This window comes from Pithys albifrons, chromosome 10 (genome assembly GCF_047495875.1).
Source record: "Pithys albifrons albifrons isolate INPA30051 chromosome 10, PitAlb_v1, whole genome shotgun sequence".
NCBI classification, from domain to species: Eukaryota; Metazoa; Chordata; class Aves; order Passeriformes; family Thamnophilidae; genus Pithys; species Pithys albifrons.
The window spans coordinates 32,450,700-32,473,482 of NC_092467.1; the positions used below are offsets into that span (position 1 = coordinate 32,450,700).

At 50.9% G+C, this 22,783-nt stretch overlaps 1 protein-coding gene across 2 annotated transcripts in view; it reads left to right on the plus strand.

Annotated features, from left to right (window-relative positions):
• Positions 1 to 22,783, plus strand: part of PDE4B (phosphodiesterase 4B) — a 227,835-nt gene that overhangs the window by 26,740 nt on the left and 178,312 nt on the right. Inside the window, exon 1 of one of the 2 annotated variants that reach the window (XM_071564559.1) lies at positions 19,186 to 19,689. The exons of the other annotated variant lie outside the window; for it this stretch is intronic. Coding sequence (XP_071420660.1) covers positions 19,454 to 19,689 — 236 coding nt within the window. The 5' untranslated portion in view covers positions 19,186 to 19,453. Of the gene's footprint in view, positions 1 to 19,185; positions 19,690 to 22,783 lie in introns of those variants that run through there. 2 annotated transcript variants of the gene reach the window in all.

The window sequence follows — 22,783 nt, forward strand, 5'->3', positions numbered from 1 at the left end:
TAATTGCTGGGGATGAATGGAACAAAATGAGTTCCCTGATTTTGGATGGGTTGGGAATTTTGGCAATCCAAGGGCTGGTTTGGGAGGATCGGCCGAGTGTTCCCTTGGCTGTGTGTGCAGTTTGGAATCCTGAGTGCCGGGGCACTGAGAGGGATGGGACTGAGGGAGGAATTCCTTCCGATCTTTGAGCGCGCCTTCATCCCGACTGAGGAGAATCGCGAGGAATTGCAGTGGATTTGCCATTAATTCCTTGGAACACAAGGGGGCATCGCTGCTCTGCTTTTCCAGTGCCCGGCACTGCTGCTCCCCTTTTCCAGGATTTCTGCTCCCCTTTTCCAGGATTGCTACTCCCCTTTTCCAGCATTTCTGCTCCCCTTTTCCATCATTGCTGCTCCCCTTTTCCAGCATTTCTGCTCCCCTTTTCCAGCATTTCTGCTTCCCTTTTCCGAGATTGCTGCTCCCCTTTTCCATCATTGCTGCTCCCCCTTTCCAGCATTTCTGCTCCCCTTTTTTCAGCACTGTTCCCTTTTCCAGCATTTCTGCTCCCCTTTTCCAGCATTTCTGCTTCCCTTTTCCAGGATTGCTGCTCCCCTTTTCCAGCATTTCTGCTCCCATTTTCCAGCATTGCTGCTCCCCTTTTCCAGCATTTCTGCTCCCCTTTTCCATCATTGCTGCTCCCCTTTTCCAGCATTTCTGCTCCCCTTTTCCTGGATTGCTGCTCCCCCTTTCCATCATTGCTGCTCCCCTTTTCCATCATTGCTGCTTCCATTTTCCAGCATTTCTGCTTCCCTTTTCCATCATTGCTGCTCCCCTTTTCCAGCATTTCTGCTCCCCCTTTCCAGCATTTCTGCTCCCCTTTTTTCAGCACTGTTCCCTTTTCCAGCATTTCTGCTCCCCTTTTTTCAGCACTGTTCCCTTTTCCAGCATTTCTGCTCCCCTTTTCCAGCATTTCTGCTCCCCTTTTCCAGCATTTCTGCTTCCCTTTTCCAGGATTGCTGCTCCCCTTTTCCAGCATTTCTGCTCCCCTTTTTCAGCATTGCTGCTCCCCTTTTCCAGCATTTCTGCTCCCCTTTTCCAGCATTTCTGCTTCCCTTTTCCAGGATTGCTGCTCCCCTTTTCCAGCATTTCTGCTCCCATTTTCCAGCATTTCTGCTCCCCTTTTCCAGCATTTCTGCTCCCCTTTTCCAGCATTGCTACTCCCCCTTTCCAGCATTTCTGCTCCCCTTTTCCAGCATTGCTGCTCCCCTTTTCCAGCATTTCTGCTCCCCTTTTCCAGCATTTCTGCTTCCCTTTTCCATCATTGCTGCTCCCCTTTTCCATCATTGCTGCTCCCCTTTTCCATCATTGCTGCTCCCCTTTTCCGGGATTGCTGCTCCCCTTTTCCAGCATTTCTGCTCCCCTTTTCCAGCATTTCTGCTCCCCTTTTCCAGCATTTCTGCTTCCCCTTTTCCAGCATTTCTGCTCCTCTTTTCCAGCATTTCTGCTTCCCTTTTCCAGCATTTCTGCTCCCCTTTTCCAGCATTTCTGCTTCCCTTTTCCGGGATTGCTGCTCCCCTTTCCCAGCATTTCTGCTCCCCCTTTCCAGCATTTCTGCTTCCCTTTTCCATCATTGCTGCTCCCCCTTTCCAGCATTTCTGCTCCCCTTTTTTCAGCACTGTTCCCTTTTCCAGCATTTCTGCTCCCCTTTTCCAGCATTTCTGCTTCCCTTTTCCAGGATTGCTGCTCCCCTTTTCCAGCATTTCTGCTCCCATTTTCCAGCATTGCTGCTCCCCCTTTCCAGCATTTCTGCTCACCTTTTCCAGCATTGCTGCTCCCCTTTTCCAGCATTTCTGCTCCCCTTTTCCAGCATTTCTGCTCCCCTTTTTTCAGCACTGTTCCCCCTTTCCATCATTTCTGCTCCCCTTTTTTCAGCACTGTTCCCTTTTCCAGCATTTCTGCTCCCCTTTTTTCAGCACTGTTCCCTTTTCCAGCATTTCTGCTTCCCATTTCCAGCATTGCTGCTCCCCTTTTTTCAGCACTGTTCCCTTTTCCAGCATTTGTGCTCTGCTTTTCCACTCCCTTTTCCAGCACCCCAGGACTGCTGGGTGGGCATCTCTCCTGGCACTGTGTGTGCTGCAGCCCAGAGGAAGCCCTGGTAGCTCATCCCTGGGTTAGTGCCATATGTAAAGAACTCCCAGTTTGCTGAAGGGACTGGGAGCTGCTGGTGGGTGGGACTGGGAGGCACTTTGGGGAACCACAATGTAAGGAAGATCTGAAGTCATTGGAGAGTGTCCAAAGGAGGCAACAAAGATGGGGCAGGGCCTGGAGGGGCAGCGTGTGAGGGCACTGAGGGCACTTGGTGTGTTCAGCTGGAGAAGAGGAGACTGAGGGGAGACCTCAGTGCAGTCACACCTTCCTTGGGAGGGGCAGAGAAGGGGCAGGCACTGAGCTCTGCCCTGTGGGACCAGGGACGGCACCCAGGGAATGGCAGGAGCTGTGCCAGGGCAGGGACAGGGCACAGGGAAGGACTGGAGCTGTGCCAGGGCAGGGACAGCACCCAGGGAATGGCTGGAGCTGTGCCAGGGCAGGGTCAGGGCACAGGGAATGGCCGGAGCTGTGCCAGGGCAGGGACAGGGCACAGGGAAGGGCTGGAGCTGTGCCAGGGCAGGGACAGCACCCAGGGAATGGCTGGAGCTGTGCCAGGGCAGGGTCAGGGCACAGGGAATGGCCGGAGCTGTGCCAGGGCAGGGACAGGGCACAGGGAATGGCCGGAGCTGTGCCAGGGCAGGGACAGGGCACAGGGAATGGCCGGAGCTGTGCCAGGGCAGGGACAGGGCACAGGGAATGGCTGGAGCTGTGCCAGGGCAGGGACAGGGCACAGGGAATGGCTGGAGCTGTGCCAGGGCAGAGACAGGGCACAGGGAATGGCTGGAGCTGTGCCAGGGCAGGGACAGGGCACAGGGAAGGGCTGAAGCTGTGCCAGGGCAGGGACAGCACCCAGGGAATGGCTGGAGCTGTGCCAGGGCAGGGACAGGGCACAGGGAATGGCTGGAGCTGTGCCAGGGAAGGGGCAGGTTGGATCTCAGGGAAAGGTCCTTCCCCCAGAGGGTGGTGGGCACTGCCCAGGCTCCCCAGGGCAGTGGGCACAGCCCCAAGGCTGCCAGAGCTCCAGGAGGGTTTGGATGATGCTCTGGGGCACAGGGAGTGACTCCTGGGGATGGGCCTGGGCAGGGCTGAGGGTTGGACTGATGGTCCTGGTGGGTCCTTCCAGCTCAGCATGTCCTGGGACTCTGTGGCTTGGCGTCCCTCTCACCACCTGACAGTGCCATGGCTGCCCTCACAGCTGGGCAGGAAACTGGTCCCAACTTTCCCAGTGTCATTGAGGGCTTTTGCCCAGCTGGGCATTGATCTCTGCCCATGCCAGGCAGCTCCTTCCCCCTGCAATTCCCATTGTTTGGGGCCTGACCACCCATGGAATCACAGAATCAGTTGGGTTGGAAGAGACCTCTGAGATCATCAAGTTCAACCCTCAGCCCTCTCAGGGAGCACAGTCAGAGAGTCACAGAACTGTTAAGGCTGGAAAAGACCTCTGAGATCATCAAGTCCAACCATCAACCAGCACCAAACCACGTCCTCAAGTGCCACATCCTCATGTTATTTGAACATTCCCAGGGCTGGTGGCTCCACCCCTGCCCTGGGCTGGAGAAGCCTTTCCATGGAGGAATTTTCCCCAATATCCAACTTAAACCTGCCCTGGCCCAGCCTGAGGTCATTTCCCCTTGTCCTGTCCCTGTTCCTGGAGCAGAGCCCGACCCCCCTTGACAATGAGAAGGTCCCCCCTCATGGCTGAGGTTTTTTGGTGCAGGATCTGCTCCCCAAACTCTTCGGGCTTCTTCCTCATGTCTCAGTCCTGCATGAAACACCCCCCAGGCACAGGTTAAATTTGTGCAATCCCAATCTTTGCCATTTCCTTGGAAGAGCTTTGGAATGAGCTGAGCAGTGAGAGACTCAGGGAATGGGCAATAAAGGAGAATTTCAGTGTGGAGAATATAAAGTGATGAGTCTGAGCAGGGAAGAATTGGAGCTGCAAACCAATATTGCTGAGCAGGACCAAAGGAGAAGTCCAAGAGATTTTAAATCTGACAATCTAATGGAGAAGCTCCTTTTGCCCCAGTTTTGTCCATATTTTCATAAAAGTTGTTAAAACTTCTTCCAAGATCCTGCCCCATATTTTATAACCAAAGAAATCCAGGCAAGAGGGTGGGAAGAATATCTTTGTAGCCACACTTAGAGCATCCAAAATAGTTCTCTTCCCTATTTTTTTTTTTGATACTTCCCAGCTCCTGGGATGGCTTTGGGATCTGGCTGCTCATTTCCACCCTTTCTACCCATTTTCTGCACGTGTGGGGAGATATTTTGGCAGTTTGGGTGTTGAAACCAAAATAAGTTGTGTGCTGAGTCCCAGAGCTGAAGAAAATAAAGGCTTTAAGAATGACAGGAAGGGCTGAGGTGCTTAATATTAAATAGTGGAGTTTTTCAGGGCTTGGAGGTTGTGTTGAATATTTGGACCATGGTGTTAAATCCTTTATTAAATGCTTTATTAAATGCTTTATTAAATGCTTTATTAAATGCTTTATTAAATCCTTTATTAAATGCTTTATTAAATGCTTTATTAAATCCTTTATTAAATCCTTTATTAAATGCTTTATTAAATGCTTTATTAAATCCTTTATTAAATCCTTTATTAAATCCTTTATTAAATGCTTTATTAAATGCTTTATTAAATAAATCCTTTATTAAATGCTTTATTAAATGCTTTATTAAATCTTTTATTAAATCCTTTCTTAAATCCTTTAATAAATCCTTTATTAAATGCTTTATTAAATCCTTTATTAAATGCTTTATTAAATGCTTTATTAAATGCTTTATTAAATGCTTTATTAAATGCTTTATTAAAGGCTTTATTAAATGCTTTATTAAATCCTTTATTAAATGCTTTATTAAATCCTTTATTAAATCCTTTATTAAATGCTTTATTAAATCCTTTATTAAATGCTTTATTAAATGCTTTATTCAATGCTTTATTCACTGCTTTATTAAGTGCTTTATTAAAGGACATGTTTGTGTGGCTGTGAATTTGGCATCATTGCAGTGTATCAATGAGCAGGTCTGTGGCTTGAAAGGCTTTGGTGGGGCAGATAATCCGATTTTTAAAGGAAAACAGAACAGGATTGATCCTGTTCTCTCCGTGCACCTCCTGGACTCGGGTTTTTCAGGAGGTCCAAGTGGATTCCGATGTGTTCAGTGGCAGGTCCTCTCCTGGATCTGCTGCTGCAGTTCTGCCCCTTGTTCTCCTCCAGAGGGTGATCTTGGGCAGCAAATCAGGTGCAACATCTGCAAGGAAATCGACCCAAAATTCGGTGTCGGTTTGGGCACCTGAAACCTTGAGCAGAAATGCTGAGATCGGGCAGAGCCGGCTCAGAGTCCCTGGGAAGCTGCTGGGAATTAACTGAGGGATGGACGAGGTGGGAATTCACTGAGGGATGGATGAGGTGGGAATTAATGGAGGGATGGATAAGGTGGGAATTCACTGAGGGATGGATGAGGTGGGAATTCACTGAGAGATGGGTGAGGTGGGAATTCACTGAGGGATGGGTGAGGTGGGAATTCACTGAGGGATGGATAATATGGGAGTTAATTGAGAGACGGACAAGATGGGAATTCATTGAGGGATGGATAAGGTAGGAATTAACTGAGGGATGGGTAAGGTGGGAATTCACTGAGGTGTGGATAAGGTGGGAATTAATTGAGGGATGGATAAGATGGGAATTCACTGAGGGATGGATAGGGTGGGAATTAATTGAGAGATGGATAAGGTGGGAATTCATTGATGGATGGATAAGATGGAAATTCACTGAGGGATGGATAAGATGGGAATTAACTGAGGGATGGAAAAGGTGGGAATTAATTGAGGGATGGATAAGATGGGAATTAATTGAGGGATGGATAAGATGGGAATTCATCGAGGGATGGATAAGGTGGGAATTAATGTAGGGATGGATAAGGTGGGAATTAATTGAGAGATGGATGAGATGGGAATTCATTGAGGGATGGATAAGATGGGAATTCACTGAGGAATGGATGAGGTGGGAATTAATTGAGGGATGGATGAGGTGGGAATTCACTGAGGGATGGGTAAGGTGGGAATTAACTGAGGGATGGGTAAGGTGGGAATTCACTGAGGGATGGATGAGGTGGGAATTCATTGAGGGATGGATAGGGTGGGAATTAATTGAGAGATGGATAAGGTGGGAATTCATTGATGGATGGATAAGATGGAAATTCACTGAGGGATGGATAAGATGGGAATTAACTGAGGGATGGATAAGACGGGAATTAATTGAGGGATGGATAATATGGGAGTTAATTGAGAGATGGACAAGATGGGAATTCATTGAGGGATGGATAAGGTGGGAATTAACTGAGGGATGGGTAAGGTGGGAATTCACTGAGGTGTGGATAAGGTGGGAATTAATTGAGGGATGGATAAGATGGGAATTCACTGAAGGATGGATAGGGTGGGAATTAATTGAGAGATGGATAAGGTGGGAATTCATTGATGGATGGATAAGATGGAAATTCACTGAGGGATGGATAAGATGGGAATTAACTGAGGGATGGAAAAGGTGGGAATTAATTGAGGGATGGATAAGATGGGAATTAATTGAGGGATGGATAAGATGGGAATTAATGTAGGGATGGATGAGATGGGAATTAATTGAGGGATGGATAAGATGGGAATTAATTGAGGGATGGATAAGATGGAAATTCACTGAGGGATGGATAAGATGGGAATTAACTGAGGGATGGAAAAGGTGGGAATTCACTGAGGTGTGGATAAGGTGGGAATTAATTGAGGGATGGATAAGATGGGAATTCATCGAGGGATGGATAAGGTGGGAATTAATGTAGGGATGGATAAGGTGGGAATTAATTGAGAGATGGATGAGATGGGAATTCATTGAGGGATAGATAAGATGGGAATTAATGTAGGGATGGATGAGATGGGAATTAATTGAGGGATGGATAATATGGGAGTTAATTGCGGGATGGATAAGATGGGAATTAATTGAGGGATGGATAAGATAAAACAAGCAGAGAGTGATTTGCCCAAATGCTCCTTTTGACATATTTGGAACCTGTAAATCCCATGGGATAAAAGGCAACATTTGGGACAGCTTTAACAGGAATGGTGGGATGAATCCCAGACACTGAGAAGGATGTTTTGGGGAACTGTGGGGCTTTTAGTTTAAATTTTTATTTCTTTTTTAAATGTTGTTTCTGCCCCTGAGGTAACTCCCTGTGGAATAGGTTGAAGTTTTTCCTTAGGTCCTTTTAAATCCAACTAACTGAGAACTGAAGGGAAATCCTGCCAGCTTGGAATAGAAAAAAGGAGATAAAAGTGGCATAAAGAAGGTCACTGAGGCTTTGATCTGTTTGAACTCCCCCCAAAAAAGGAAATTCCCTGGATTTGCTGTCCTTGTTGCCACCCATTTTAACACCTCCCAGAGACAAGGAGGAGGAAATTCCTGGAGATAATTTGGAGAATTCTCTAAAATGGTGGTAATTTCTCCCTAAGTGAGATGTTCCCAGAAGAGCAGTTCCCATCCTTGCTGGTTCTGTTGGGATGGTGGTTCTCCCAGAGCAGTTCCCATCCTTGCTGGTTCTGTTGGGATGGTGGTTCTCCCAGAGCAGTTCCCATCCTTGCTGGTTCTGTTGGGATGGTGGTTCTCCCAGAGAAGTTCCCATGCCTGTTGACTCAGTTGGGATGGTGGTTCTTCCTGCTTTGGATCCAGGGAAGTTCTTCTTGCTGACTCTGTTGGGATGATGGTTCTTCTGCTGAAGATCCAGAGCAGTTCCCATCCCTGCTGACCTTGTTGGGATGGTGGTTTTTCCAGGGAAGTTCCCATCCCTGTTGACTCAGTTGGGATGGTGGTTCTTCCTGCTTTGGATCCAGGGAAGTTCTTCTTGCTGACTCTGTTGGGATGATGGTTCTTCTGCTGAAGATCCAGAGCAGTTCCCATCCCTGCTGATTTTCTTGGGATGGTGGTTCTTCCACAGAAGTTCCCATGCCTGTTGACTCAGTTGGGATGGTGGTTCTTCCTGCTGAGGATCCAAAGAAGTTCTCATCCTTGCTGACCTTGTTGGGATGGTGGTTCTTCCAGAGAAGTTCCCATCCCTGCTGACCCTGTTGGGATGGTGGTTCTTCCAGAGCAGTTCCCATCCCTTCTGACCTTGTTGGGATGATGGTTCTTCCTGCTGAGGATCCAGAGACATTCCCATCCTTGCTGATTTTCTTGGGATGGTGGTTCTTCCAGAGAAGTTCCCATCCCTTCTGACCTTGTTGGGATGGTGGTTCTTCCTGCTGAGGATCCAGAGAAATTCCCATCCCTGCTGTATCTGTTGGGATGGTGGTTCTTCCAGAGCCATTCCCATCCCTGCTGACTCAGTTGGGATGGTGGTTCTTCCTGCTGAAGATGCAGAGAAGTTGTCCTTGCTGACCTTGTTGGGATGGTGGTTCTTCCTGTTGAGAATCCAGAGAAATTCCCATCCCTGCTGTATCTGTTGGGATGGTGGTTCTTCCAGAGAAATTCCCATCCCTGCTGTATCTGTTGGGATGGTGGTTCTTCCAGAGAAATTCCCATCCCTGCTGTATCTGTTGGGATGGTGGTTCTTCCAGAGCAGTTCCCATCCCTGTTGGGATGGTGGTTCTTCCAGAGCAGTTCCCATCCCTGTTGGGATGGTGGTTCTTCCAGAGTAGTTCCCATCCCTGCTGACCCTGTTGGGATGGTGGTTCTTCCTGCTGAAGATCCAGAGAAGTTCCCATCCCTGCTGACTTTCTTGGGCTGTCTCTGCCTTATCCCTGGAGTTGTTTCCTCAGCTAAAATTACCCAGAGAAGTGTTTTGTCTTCCTATATTTAGACATCACTTTTTGAAGCTTTTGGATCTTCTCAGTTGGCCTTTTTTTATTATTATTTTCCTGTTTTCTTGAAGGCCTAAATAGGAGAGTTGGGATTTGTAAGGAGGGTGGTTGGTGTGGAGGGATTTTAGGAGGAAACACAACGATGGGTTTGAGTTAAAATTGTCCTTATTTGATAAATGCCTTTTTGGGTTTTGCTGCTGCAAGATCCTCTTTGGATTCATTTGCATTTCTTGGATCCGTTGAGTTCCAGTGGAAATTACAACATCCCTTTCTGTGTGACTTGCAAGGGGAGCCCAAGTCGTGGTGTTGAGGGTGATCCTGAGGTTTGGAGCTGCAAATCTTCCCATCAGAGGCACATGAGAGGCTGTTCATGATTCAGTGATAATTACAGAGCCCCATCCAGAGTGGAGTCAGCTGGAAATGTGTGTGCCAGGGCAAGAAATGAGTCACTGTTAATCAGCAGAAGACAATGGAGCTCCTGAAATGTTATGCTCAAACTTCACCCTCCCAAGAATGTAAAATAAATGAAGATTGTGGAAATAGAGCTGAGAGAAAAGCTGAATCAGACAAGAATTTGACATCATTTGCTTTTAAGCTTCTGACTCATGATAACTTCGTTTGACAGGCAAGATCTGGCCCAGCTGGTTGTGTTACCTGGAGATCCACCTGATCTGGGACATCCCAGCCCTGGAGTGTCCCAGGCCAGGTTGGACAGGGCTTGGAGCACCCTGGGCTGGTGGGAGGTGTCCTTGCCCATGGCAAGGGGGGACAAGCTGAGCTTTAAGGTCCCTCCCAACCCAAACCCAAACCATCCTATGATTAGATATGTCTTTGTTCAGTATTTGGCCTCATTCCTCCCTGACAACAAGAGACAGGATGAGAGGAAACAGCCTCAAGTTGCACCAGGAGAGGATTAGGTTGGTCAATAGAGGATGTTTTTTCATGGGAAGGGCTGTCCAGCCCTGGCACAGCTGCCCAGGTGGAGTGCCCATCCCTGGAAGTGCTAAGAACATGTGGATTGGGGACATGGGTTAATGGTGACCATGGTGGTGCTGAGCTGAAGGTTGGGTTTGATGGTAGTAAAGATCTTCTCTGAGCTGAAGGTTGGGCTTGATGGTAGTAAAGATCTTCTCTGAGCTGAACAACTCTCTGATTTTCCTGGCAAAATTCATCCCAACCCACTTATAAATCCTATTTCTAAACACTTGTAGCCAAGGCACTGCCTCAGTTGGTCAAACTGCTCCAGGTCTGTGCCCACCTGGGTACAAATCCCTGTAGACCTTCTCCCATGTGTTCTCATTGTGACCTGGAATGCTCCTAAACTTCTTGTTGTAGCCTTTCCCTCCTGGGTGCTTTGAGCAGTGCCCCTGATGCCCCTGAGGGTGTCCCTGGGGTGGCTGAGGGGATCCAGACCCTGGTGGTGTCCTCTGCTCGTGGCCTCAGCCACGTTCTCAGCCCAACTGCTGCCCCAGGGCCTCATCACCCAGCTCTGGACACTCTTCCCAAGGAGAAAAACATGAAACTCCTTCCAAACTTGGCCACAGCCACAACCACCTCCTCCACCCAGGGAATGGCTGGAGCTGTGCCAGGGCAGGGACAGGGCACAGGGGATGGCTGGAGCTGTGCCAGGACAGGGACAGCACCCAGGGAATGGCTGGAGCTGTGGCAGGGCAGGGACAGCACCCAGGGAAGGGCTGGAACTGTTCCAGGGCAGGGTCAGGGCACAGGGAATGGCTGGAGCTGTGCCAGGGCAGGGACAGGGCACAGGGAATGGCTGGAGCTGTGCCAGGGCAGGGACAGCACCCAGGGAATGGCTGGAGCTGTGCCAGGGCAGGGACAGGGCACAGGGAATGGCTGGAGCTGTGCCAGGGCAGGGACAGGGCACAGGGCATGGCTGGAGCTGTGCCAGGGCAGGGACAGGGCACAGGGCATGGCTGGAGCTGTGCCAGGGCAGGGACAGGGCACAGGGCATGGCTGGAGCTGTGCCAGGGCAGGGACAGGGCACAGGGAATGGCTGGAGCTGTGCCAGGGCAGGGACAGGGCACAGGGAATGGCTGGAGCTGTGCCAGGGCAGGGACAGCACCCAGGGAATGGCTGGAGCTGTGCCAGGGCAGGGACAGGGCACAGGGAATGGCTGGAGCTGTGCCAGGGCAGGGACAGCACCCAGGTCATGGCTGGAGCTGTGCCAGGGCAGGGACAGGGCACAGGGCATGGCTGGAGCTGTGCCAGGGCAGGGACAGGGCACAGGGAATGGCTGGAGCTGTGCCAGGGCAGGGACAGCACCCAGGGAATGGCTGGAGCTGTGCCAGGGCAGGGTCAGGGCACAGGGAATGGCTGGAGCTGTGCCAGGGCAGGGACAGGGCACAGGGAATGGCTGGAGCTGTGCCAGGGCAGGGACAGGTGGGATCTCAGGGAAAGGTCCTTCCCCCAGAGGGTGGTGGGCACTGCCCAGGCTCCCCAGGGCAGTGGGCACAGCCCCAAGGCTGCCAGAGCTCCAGGAGGGTTTGGATGATGCTCTGGGGCACAGGGAGTGACTCCTGGGGCTGGGCCTGGATGGTCCTGGTGGGTCCTTCCAGCTCAGCACGTTCTGGGCTCCTGGCTCTGGTGGTCCCTGTCCTGGCTGTCACTCAGGTGGCTCAGGGAGAGGGACGTGTTTGGTGCCAGGAACGTTCCTGGTGCTGCTTGTCACAGTCTCAACCTGAGAGAAAGGAACCAATGCCACCCCACCCCATCCCCCAAGAGCCTGGCACAGCTGAGCCACCTGCCCAGGCCAGCAGGACCTTTAGAGGTTCCTTCCCACCACATTCTGCAGGAACACGAAGCCTTTTCCCACCAGGACGGGTGAAATTTGTAACACTTTTCCCCACTGGCTCCTCTTTTCTCTGGAGTCACCCCCGAGGTCTCTGCCTGTGAAGAATAAATTGGCTCATTGGATTAATTTCTAAACGATTAATCTATAGCTCTGAAATGAGAAAGTAATGACAAGGAATGCAGATTGGTCTGACATATGTGATTACTCACTCCAGATAATACAGGAGGCATTTCCATGTTCTCTGAGAATAAATCAAGCACAGGCAAAGTTGCCAAGCAAGTTGCCATCTCCCTTCATGCCTCCTTGGCTTATATAATTTTAACCATAAAGAGGAAAATTACATAAACCTATAAATATGTATAAATATTGGAAATATTAATTTAAATATAAAATATAAAAACATAAGTTGAATTGCGTTTTCTCAGGTGTGTCTTCTAAGAGGTGACAATATAAATACCTGTAAGCAAAAGTGGCCTCGAGGCACAGTAAGAAATTGTAGTTTTTTTGGTTTAAGTACTAAAAGGAAGGAACTCAGCCCCATCTTGTCCTGTGTGTGGTGGGATTTGTTGGGGAAAAACTCAGCAAATCCACTTTGGGACTAAAGAGGAGGCAAAAGGCACCAGATTTTCTGTCACCACCAACTCCTTCAGGAGTGTTCTGACTGCAGATCCTTTCCCTGGAGCAGAGAACACTTTGTAGAGCTCTGTTACAGCAGCACAAGGGCCTGGGTGAGGATGGTGATGTTCAGATGAACATCCAACCACCTAAAACTGTCCAGGTGTCCTTCCTGAAGAGGGAGTTCACTTTTTGTGGCTGATCTTTGCAGTTTTCTGGAGCTTCTAAACCTTGTTAGAGATGGTGGATGTTTGAAAGAGCTCAGAACTTACTGAATCATCTACAGAGCCTGGAAATGCTGGTTGTGAAACCAGAAATTCATATCCAGCTGCTCATTGAATGAGGAATAGTCTGTTTGAGGGCACCTGGGTGGTGTGGAATGGGAAGAGCTCAAAAGGTGACCTTTTGTTTGAGGTGGGTCCTTTGCTGAGCTCATAAAGGAGAATATTTCACAGGATCCCAGACTGGTTTGGGCTGGGAGGGACCTGAAAGCTCATCCCATCCCACCCCTGCCATGGCAGGGACACTTCCCACCAGCCCAGGGTGCTCCAAGCCCTGTCCAACCTGGCCTGGGACACTCCAGGGATGGGGCAGCCACATCAGCATCTCCTCCCATCTCCAGATGTTGCTGTTCCATTCAGGCCCTGGGTTTGGACTGTGTGTTTTGGAGGGTTGATCTCCCTGCTGTGTGGTGGCTTTTCTTTCCCCCCCTTGTAGAAAGATGTGGCTGATCAAATGCATCTCAAATTGCAGCAGTGAATTCTCCTTATTCAGGTTTAATTCCTCCCTGTTTGGTGGGATGGTTTGAAATGCCAGGCCTGGGGCTCTGTGTAAATCTGATATCAACGGATTTGCTGCTACTCTGAGGGAGCTAAAAGTGCAAATGGGACTGGGATGGGGTAGAATTAACCAATATTGGCTCTGCCCCTCATGGAATTAGGAGCACTCACTGGTGGGATGGATAGAATGAGTCTCTTGGTCATGATGGAAAGGGAATAAGGAAGGCATGAAGGAAGTTTGTGTTGTTTCTCTCCTGTTGGTCTCTTCAGCTCGTGCTCCTCACCCTTCTTGTCCCTTCTCTCCACTTCTGTTGTGTCTGGAAAGCTCTTCCACCACTGCAAAGTTTGAAGTTCTCTGCCCCAAACACAGCCTTGTGCTTGGCACTGCTTTTGGTTTTCTTGGAATCTTCTCCAGGTTTGGGCAGGGCTGCATCCAGCTCTGCTTCTCCCATCCCCAGCCCCTTCTCTGCCCTTCCCAACCGGCCTCTGCTCCACCTCCAAGCCCTGCCTGTCATTCCCTGTCCTTACATTTTACTCCACAGTGGCTTCTCTTGTCTCATTAAAGCCCCATTAAAGCCTGGCATGTCTTTTCCTGCTGCTCCCCTTTCTGCAGCCTCCACTTCACTGATGCATTTCTGTGTCTTGCTCCAGACATTTATTTCCCTGGGCTTTGATTCCCTTCTCCCTCCTCCTTTCTTTGCCTGTCTCCCATTCCCTGCCTTGCTCTTATTTATTCCCAGCTCTGGCTCATCTTGGCAATCCCATCTCCTGCCTCAGGCACCGAACCAGAGATCACATCCCTGTCAGTCCTGTGACATTTCCACTGCAAATTTATTCCCTCCTCTACTGCTGTCTGTGGAACTCAGTTCTTTTCCAGTACAAATGACTGTTCTCATACTCTTGACTCTCTCTGCTACTTTCTCATTTCTCTCCACTCACACTGGGTTAGTCCAACAGAAAATTGTCAATTCATAGGTTGGGTTTTTTCCCCTCCTTTGCCTTGGTTTGCTTTTCCCCTTGTCCTCAGAATGTTGTTCTGCTGCTCCTTCAAAGGGCCAGATGTTCCTCAGCTCCTCAAATTCCTGTTCTGCTGTCCCTTCACAGGGCCAGATGTTTCTGAGCTCCTCCAAATCTTCTTCTGCTGCTCCTTCACTGAGCCAGATGTTCCTCAGCTCCTCAAATTCTTGTTCTGCTGCTCCTTCAAAGGGCCAGATGTTCCTCAGCTCCTCAAAATGTTGTTCTATTGCCCCTTCCACAGGGCCAGCTGTTCCTCAGCTCCTCAAAATCTTCTTCTGCTGCCCCTTCACAGAACCAGATGTTCTTCAGCTCCTCAAAATCTTGTTCTGCTGCCCTTCCATGGGAGCAGATGTTCCTCAGCTCCTGAAAATCTTGTTCTGCTGCCCTTCCACAGGGCCAGATGTTCCCCAGCTCCTCAGAATCCTGTTCTGCTGCCCCTTCACACAACCAGCTGTTCCTCAGCTCCTCAAAATCTTCTTCTGCTACCCCTTTCATGGGAGCAGATGTTCCCCAGCTCCTCGAAATCTTGTTCTGCTGCCCTTCCATGGGAGCAGATGTTCCTCAGCTCCTCAACATGTTGTTCTATTGCCCCTTCCACAGGGCCAGATGTTCCTCAGCTCCTCAAAATCTTGTTCTGCTGCCCCTTCCACAGAACCAGATGTTCTTCAGCTCCTCAAAATCTTGTTCTGCTGCCCTTCCATGGGACCAGCTGTTCCTCAGCTCCTCTGTTCCTCTCCACTCATCCCATGTTAAGAAGGGACAGTTCTGTGAAAGTCCATAACGTTGCAGACTTAATAGTTGGGGTTTTTTTTCACATCAAAGAGTCTAAAAGATAAATATTGGCTTCTAAGAGGTGGAACCCTTCCCTTGTGCATCCTGAACTAGAGACATCCATCTCTCCCAAGGGACCTTTGCAATCCTGTGCCTGATTTAAGCCAAACTGACACGGATCAGAGACCATCAAAGCCCTTCCAGGACTCACAGGTACAAAGGGACAGACCCTGTTTCTCCAGGACTACTGATTAGCTGACAGCAAATTGCTGGAACAACAATTAAAAATAGGCAGAGGGGATCTGTGTGTTATAATTGTTGGCAAGTGTAATACTCTTAATTTTCAAATTGTTTCAAAGTTTGATAAAGATCTTTGGGTTTGCTTTTAAAGAGGAGATCCTGAAGGTCAGGATTCCTGAAAAGGAATCTGTACTTGATTAAAAGTGTGTTTCCATTGGCTTTCCCTTCTTGGAAAAAGAAGTACAAGCAGCACCAGCACATGGCAATCACCTGAAATAATTGTTCTAATTAATTTACTGTCAGTTATTTGTTTGAGATGATGATATGGATGGGTGGAACAGCTGCCTAAAGAACAGAGGGGAGTTTCCCACCTGTTCTTATCTGACTGTGCTGTGAGGGACAATGAGGGACACATCAGCCCAGAGCTTTTCCTTTGCCACTGAAGCATCCAGGACACCCCCAGAGCTCCCCCTGCCCTGGCATTTCATTCTCTCCTGGCTGTTGGGACTCAGAACCAGGTAAATAATGTGCTACTGTAAAGACAAGGTATAGATTCCTGTTGCTTGGCAATGGCTCCCAACACACCGAGGAGCAGCTTTTGATGAGGAGTCACATGCTTGGAAATGTTGTTTGCTGCCTCCATCAGTTAATTTAATCACATTTATTAAAGCCTCCTGCAGCCCTAAACACTTCAGGGAGGTAGGAAGTGTGTGTGAAACCTCACCCAAGTCAAGTTAAACTTTGGAAAGTTGTGTTAATTATCCTCCTTCTTCCAAGTGGTCCCATTTTCCTGCCGGAGCTGACAGGACATCACTGATCTCTTCTCTGATGTGCTGAAGTTGTTACTCCTGAACTGAGGAGCTGTTGCAGGGGATGGTCTGTATTGGTGGACAAATTATTGCCTGCCAGTGTGTTCCTGGGGCGTTACAGGAGCTCGGGAAAGGCTGAGATGCCCATTGGCCTTTCCATTGGTATATCAGGGCACCATCAGTCACCCTGGCCCTGCAGCCCTGGTGCCCACCCAGGGCATGAGCAGGCAGAGGGCAGCCCTGGTGTCCATCCAGGCTGGGCATGAGCAGACAGAGCAGCCCTGGTGCCCACCCAGGGGATGGGCAGGCAGAGGGCAGCCCTGGTGTCCATCCAGGCTGGGCATGAGCAGACAGAGCAGTCCTGGTGCCCACCCAGGGGATGGGCAGGCTGAGGGCAGCCCTGGTGTCCATCCAGGTTGGGCATGAGCAGACAGAGCAGCCCTGGTGCCCACCCAGGGGATGAGCAGGCTGAGGGCAGCCCTGCTGTCTATCTAGGCTGGGCATGAGCAGACAGAGCAGCCCTGGTGCCCACACAGGGAATGAGCAGGCTGAGAGCAGCTCCTGGTGCCCACCCAGGGGATGAGCAGCCTGAGGGCAGCCCTGGTGTCTATCTAGGCTGGGTATGAGCAGACAGAGCAGTCCTGGTGCCCACCCAGGGGATGGACAGGCTGAGAGCAGCTCCTGGTGTCCATCCAGGCTGGGCATGAGCAGACAGAGCGGCCCCGGTGCCCACCCAGGGCATGAGCAGGCTGAGGGCAGCCCTGGTGTCCATCCAGGTTGGGCATGAGCAGACAGAGCAGCCCTGGTGCCCACCCAGGGGATGAGCAGGCTGAGAGCAGCTCCTGGTGCCCACCCAGGGAATGAGCAGGCTGAGAGCAGCTCCTGGTGTCCATCCAGGCTGGGCATGAGCAGACAGAGCACCCCTGGTGCCCACCCAGGGCATGAGCAGACTGAGAGCAGCTCCTGGTACCCACCCAGGGGATGAGCAGGCTGAGGGCAGCCCTGCTGTCTATCTAGGCTGGACATGGGCAGACTGAGAGCAGCCCTGGTGCCCACCCAGGGAATGAGCAGGCTGAGAGCAGCTCCTGGTGCCCACCCAGGGGATGAGCAGCCTGAGGGCAGCCCTGGTGTCTATCTAGGCTGGGTATGAGCAGACAGAGCAGTCCTGGTGCCCACCCAGGGGATGAGCAGGCTGAGGGCAGCCCTGGTGCCCACCCAGACTGGGCATGAGCAGAGTGAGAGCAGCTCCTGGTGAGCCTTCAAAGTGCCCTGAGGTGCACTGATCAACTGGTGTCCTCCACCTCAGGCTGGAGAAGAACCTGGAACCGTGGGAGGCACTTTGTGTTTTCATTCTTTGTGCTTTCCCAAGGGAATGGAGCTCTGCTTCCCCCACAGGCTCCTTTGCCCTTCTCCTTAGCTCAGGCTTGTGTGTCCGTGCTCGTGCCAGCCCAGGACCTGGTTCAGGCTGTGGAGCTGAGAGGTTCTTGCTGATTTATGGATGTCCTCATGATGGGAGGCACCCTCTTAATGGACACTGTTCTGCAGCATCTCTGAGTTCAGGAAGGGCAGCACACACTGAGCACCAGCAGCATGTCCTTGGACAGCATCTTTTACTGCTTTTAAAAGCTGATTTCCCTCTCTGCTCCTTGCCCTTTGAAGAGCTTTAGGAAAAGGCATGGAAATACTGGTTCAAAAATATCAGATGTATCCTCACAAAACCCCTCCAGTACCCCATTTCCTTCCTGGTGAGTTGGGAAGTTCCTTATTTTCCTGATTGGAAGCATTTATGTGGATTTTCTGTCTCATTCAGCAGAGCTCTCCAGCCTCCCTTTGTCTCTCCCCGCCTGTCAGTGCAGTCGAGTCACAGCTCAACCTGACACGTCATAATTCCTAAAGCATTAAATATTCCCATTCTGCTGCTGCCTGAACCTCTCAGCATGAACTCCCCCTGCCTTTCCAGCGTCCCCAGGTTGGGCTCAGCCTCTTGGTTTGGTTGCTTGTTTTATTTTGGTGTTTAATTCCTGTGCACGGTGAGTAGCAGAGGGCAGGTTGGTGCCTGGGAACTCCTCCACAGGCTCTGCTGTAGGGGAGCTCTCCCTACCAAGCCTTTGAAGCTGAGAAAGTCTTGCTGATGGTTTTGTGGAGTGTTTGGGGGATATTTGGATGCAAAGCCACCGGAATGGACAAGGACTGCTGGGGATTTGTTGTGTAATTGATGCCTCTGCTGTGCAATCAGCTTCTTACACGCAGATCTTTAGCCCCAGACTGTCTGGGTTCACCCATCCCTCTCTTCTCCTCCTTTAAGAGCATTTAAAGTCACCTGCTTTTGACCAGTTAAAAAGATGCTCTGCACTCCTGTTACTATTTATTATGCTCCTCTTATCAGCATCAAATCTTTAACTTCCTTACCTTGCTGTTGGTTTTTTTCCCAGACCTTCTTGTCTTTAACTTCCTTACCTTGCTGTTGGGTTTTTTCCCAGACCTTCTTGTCTTTAACTTCCTTACCTTGCTGTTGGGTTTTTTTCACCTTGCAAGCACAGGAGTTGCTTTTATGGTGTTTATATCCAGGAAAAAAAAATTATTTTTCTTTTTTTTTTAATACATACAAATTAAAAATACAAATATGTACAAATTAAAATACATACAAAGGCAACTTAGGTTGTCTTTGCAGGGTGGTGCCAGGTGTGCCCTCTTTTGGGTTTTGGCAGGTCTGTTGCCCTTTGCCCGTGTGTAGATGCCAGGGCAGCTCAGCAGCTTCCAAGGAGCAGGAACAGACATTCTTGCACTCTTTGTTCCCACACAATACCATTCCTTGCCTTTTTGTCCCTCCCAGACCTTTCTCCTACCCCTCCTCAGTGCTGCTCACACCTCCCGGGGGTCTCCGCAGGGACAATGCCAGGGGGTTCAGATGCCCCGAAGTGTCACCCGCTCCTCACTCCCACAGCCAGGGCAGGGCAGGGGCCACTTGTCAAAGCAACCCCGAACCAATAAGCGCGTCCTGGGTGGAGCTCCCGCCGCTCGGGGCGAACAAATTCTCAATGAAAACCTTTAATTAACCCCTGGGGGCGCAGCGCCTGGCACGGGCTGGGGGGGCATCCCTCGATTTTCGCGGTGCAGGGTTAAAATCCGCCGCTTTTCTGCTCGGTGGGCGAAGGCGAAGCGCTGGAGGGAAGGGCTTTGACGTGATGAATTTTTCATGAGCTGCTGCGCGGGGCTCGATGGCTCCGGAGCTGCCACACCGCCACCACCCTGCTGGCACACTGGCAGGGGCACAGCTGCGCTCAGGGTGGCTTTTCCCCCCTCCTGGCTCGCCACCCTTCGCTCCGCACCGCTGTGGCTTCGGGCGGCCTTTGCTTTGCTGTGAATGAGCCTTATCTATCCGGCTGCGCTGCGGTTTGTTTGGCACCAGCGCTTTGTGAATGGTGAGAGCTCGCCCATCGCCTGAGCTATGACAGCCAAAGAGGCTTCCCGAGAACTCGCCACTCCCGACTCCGAGCTCTACATCAGGACTTTCAAAGAGCAGATGCATTTGGAGCTCGAGCTGCCCAAGCTGCCCGGGACCAGACCCACCTCGCCAAAGATCTCCCCTCGCAGCTCGCCCAGGAACTCGCCGTGCTTTTTCAGAAAGTTGCTGGTGAATAAAAGCATCCGCCAGCGCCGGCGCTTCACGGTGGCACATACGTGGTAAGAGCCGGCTGGCAGGGGGGGTTAACCGGGGCTGTGTGGCTGTGCCTGGCACAGGGCAAAGCCTTTACTCAATGCCAGTGGCACAGACATCGGGCTGGAGGTGTTTGGTGTAATATCTAATGCAGCATCCCTTGTCCGGGCTCTGGCTGGCAGGGGGGGTTTAACCCAACCCGGGGCTGTGTGGCTGTGCCTGAAACAGGGCAAAGCCTTCCCTCGCTGCCCTGCCCGCCAGTGGCACAGACATCGGGTGGGAGGTGTTTGGTGTAATATCTAATGCAGCATCCCTTGTCCGGGCTCCGTCTGGCAGGGACTGTTTAACCCAACCCGGGGCTGTGTGGCTGTGCCTGGCACAGGGCAAAGCCTTCACTCACTGCCCTGCCTGAGGGTGGCACAGACATCGGGCAGGAGGTGTTTGGTGTAATATCTAATGCAGCATCCCTTGTCTGGGCTCCGGCTGGCAGAGGGGGTTTAACCGGGGCTGTGTGGCTGTGCCTGGCACAGGGCAAAGCCTTCACTCATTGCCTTCCCTCGCTGCTCTGCCCGCCAGTGGCACAGGCACCAGGCACCGGGAGGTGTTTGGTGTAATATCTAATGCAGCATCCCTTGTCTGGGCTCTGGCTGGCAGGGGGGGTTTAACCCAGGGCTGTGTGGCTGTGCTTGGCACAGGGCAAAGCCTTCACTCACTGCCCTGCCCGTGAGTGGCACAAACACCGGGCATTGAGAGGATGTTTGATGTAATATCTAATGCAGCATCCCTTGCCCAGGCTCCGGCTGGCAGGGACTGTTTAACCCAACCCAGGGCTGTGTGGCTGTGCCTGGCACAGGGCAAAGCCTTCACTCACTGCCCTGCCTGAGGGTGGCACAGGCACCGGGCATTGGGAGGATGTTTGATGTAGTATCTAATGCAGCATCCCTTGTACAGGCTCCGGCTGGCAGGGGGGGTTTAACCCAGGGCTGTGTGGCTGTGCTTGGCACAGGGCAAAGCCTTCCCTCGCTGCCCTGCCTGAGGGTGGCACAGGCACTGGGCATCGGGAGGTGTTTGGTGTAATATCTAATGCAGCATCCCTTGCCCAGGCTCCGGCTGGCAGGGACTGTTTAACCCAACCCGGGGCTGTGTGGCTGTGCCTGGCACAGGGCAAAGCCTTCACTCATTGCCTTCCCTCACTGCCCTGCCCGTGAGTGGCACAAGCACCAGGCATCGGGAGGTGTTTGGTGTAATATTTAATGCAGCATCCTTTTTCCGGGCTCTGGCTGGCAGGGGGGGGTTAACTGGAGCTGTGTGGCTGTGCCTGGCACAGGGCAAAGCCTTCACTCACTGCCCTGCCCGCCAGTGGCACAGGCACCGGGCATCGGGAGGTGTTTGGTGTAATATCTAATGCAGCATCCCTTGTACAGGCTCCGGGCGGCAGAGGGGGTTTAACTGGGGCTGTGTGGCTGTGCCTGGCACAAGGCAAAGCCTTCCCTCATTGCCTTCCCTCACTGCCCTGCCCGTGAGTGGCACAGGCACGGGCATTGGGAGGTGTTCAGTGTAGGATTTAATGCAGCTTCCCTTGTCCAGGCTCCAGGCAGCTCATCCTTTCCCTGTGCCAGGTTAACTCCCGGGCACAAAGGCAGCACCAGTGACTGTGCCAGCCGCTGTGGGGTTGGGGGTGAACCCAGGGATTGGTTTCAGAGCCTTCCAGAGGGGGTTTCTGTGCCCTCTCACACACACCGGGGGGCACACAGGGCACTCCCAAACGCTGCCAAGGGCTTTAACTTCACTCGGAGGGGATTTTAAACCTTTTTCCTGGCTACAAACAGCCCTCCTTTCAGCCAGTTTTTGCAAGGAAACGCTGTCTGAGAGTCTTCTTTTCCCTCTCTACGAATTACCAACCCCAAATAGTCGATTTGTGTGCCCTTAGGGTCGATTGGAGCTGCCTCTGAGTGTCAACAATCCGGTTAATCCGTGCCATAAACGGGAATCAAACCAGAGAATTCAGGGAAACCTCTCAGGATCTCACTTGCTCAGTTTGCTCTGTGTGTGCCTTGCACGGTCCACCCTTTAAATTCCAGGAGTCTCCATAAATATTCACTGACTGACTGTGGGAATTAAACCAGGAAACTTTCAGTAATGTGGATTTTTTTTGGAGCCATGTCCATTACTTTCCCATTCCATAGATTGACTCAGAGGAGGGAGGATGAAAGTGTCCCGTTGGAATCTGGATGGGCTGCTTGTTTTGGGGTGTCTGAGCCACCCATCCTTGGGTGCTGCTTTTTAACACGGAACATCGAGTTAGAATTGGTGCCTGTGAGCAACGCTGAAATATTTCAAAGCTGTGTTTCCTTCTGAAATTAATTGCTAATTGCTGGGAGTGGCTCTGCAGCTCTTACAGTCGTTCTGGGTTGTTCAACAGGAAGAAAAATCCGAGTGGAAACTGCAAACTTGGATAGCAGGGAGTTGTACTGAGTGGAACGCAGAGAACTGACTTTTAAATTTCCCTTTAAACATCCAGCAGTTCAAATTAGAGTTCTAGAATGATGCTGAATTTCTGCTGCCTTTTTTTTCCCCTTTTAATCCGAGCACTAATAACAACCTCCAACTGGTTCTGAGCTGTGCAGGCTTCAGGATGTTCTTCAGCATTTTAATTGGTTGTAGTTGCTTGTGTTGAGGTTTATACACATTAATTCCCTCGAACATCTGTTGTATCTCCCAGCACTGAAATGCTGCTCGTCTGACCCCTCCCCGGTGTGTTTGGAGAAAGGGAGGCTGTGGAAAGATATTCCTGCTGGGAATTAAGGGAGGAAAATGTGGCCAAACTCAGCTCAGGGTGTGTGGATGGGTTGGGGGAAACCATAAAAATTTGTGTTTATAGATGTAAGGAATAATCTCTTCTTGAATCCACTCCTAAAGGAGGTGGGAACCCTCAGGGTTCATTTTTTAACAGAAAGAGGGGAGGTTCTCACCTGGATTTTCAGGAGTTCTTAATGTCAGGTGGTTTTGAACTGCAGATCTGTGTTCTAACCTGGTATGGGAGGGAAATGAAGAAAATCACCCTTAGAAAGGGTGTGAGCATGAGCTTAACATGTCAAACCACGTAACAAACACAGACAT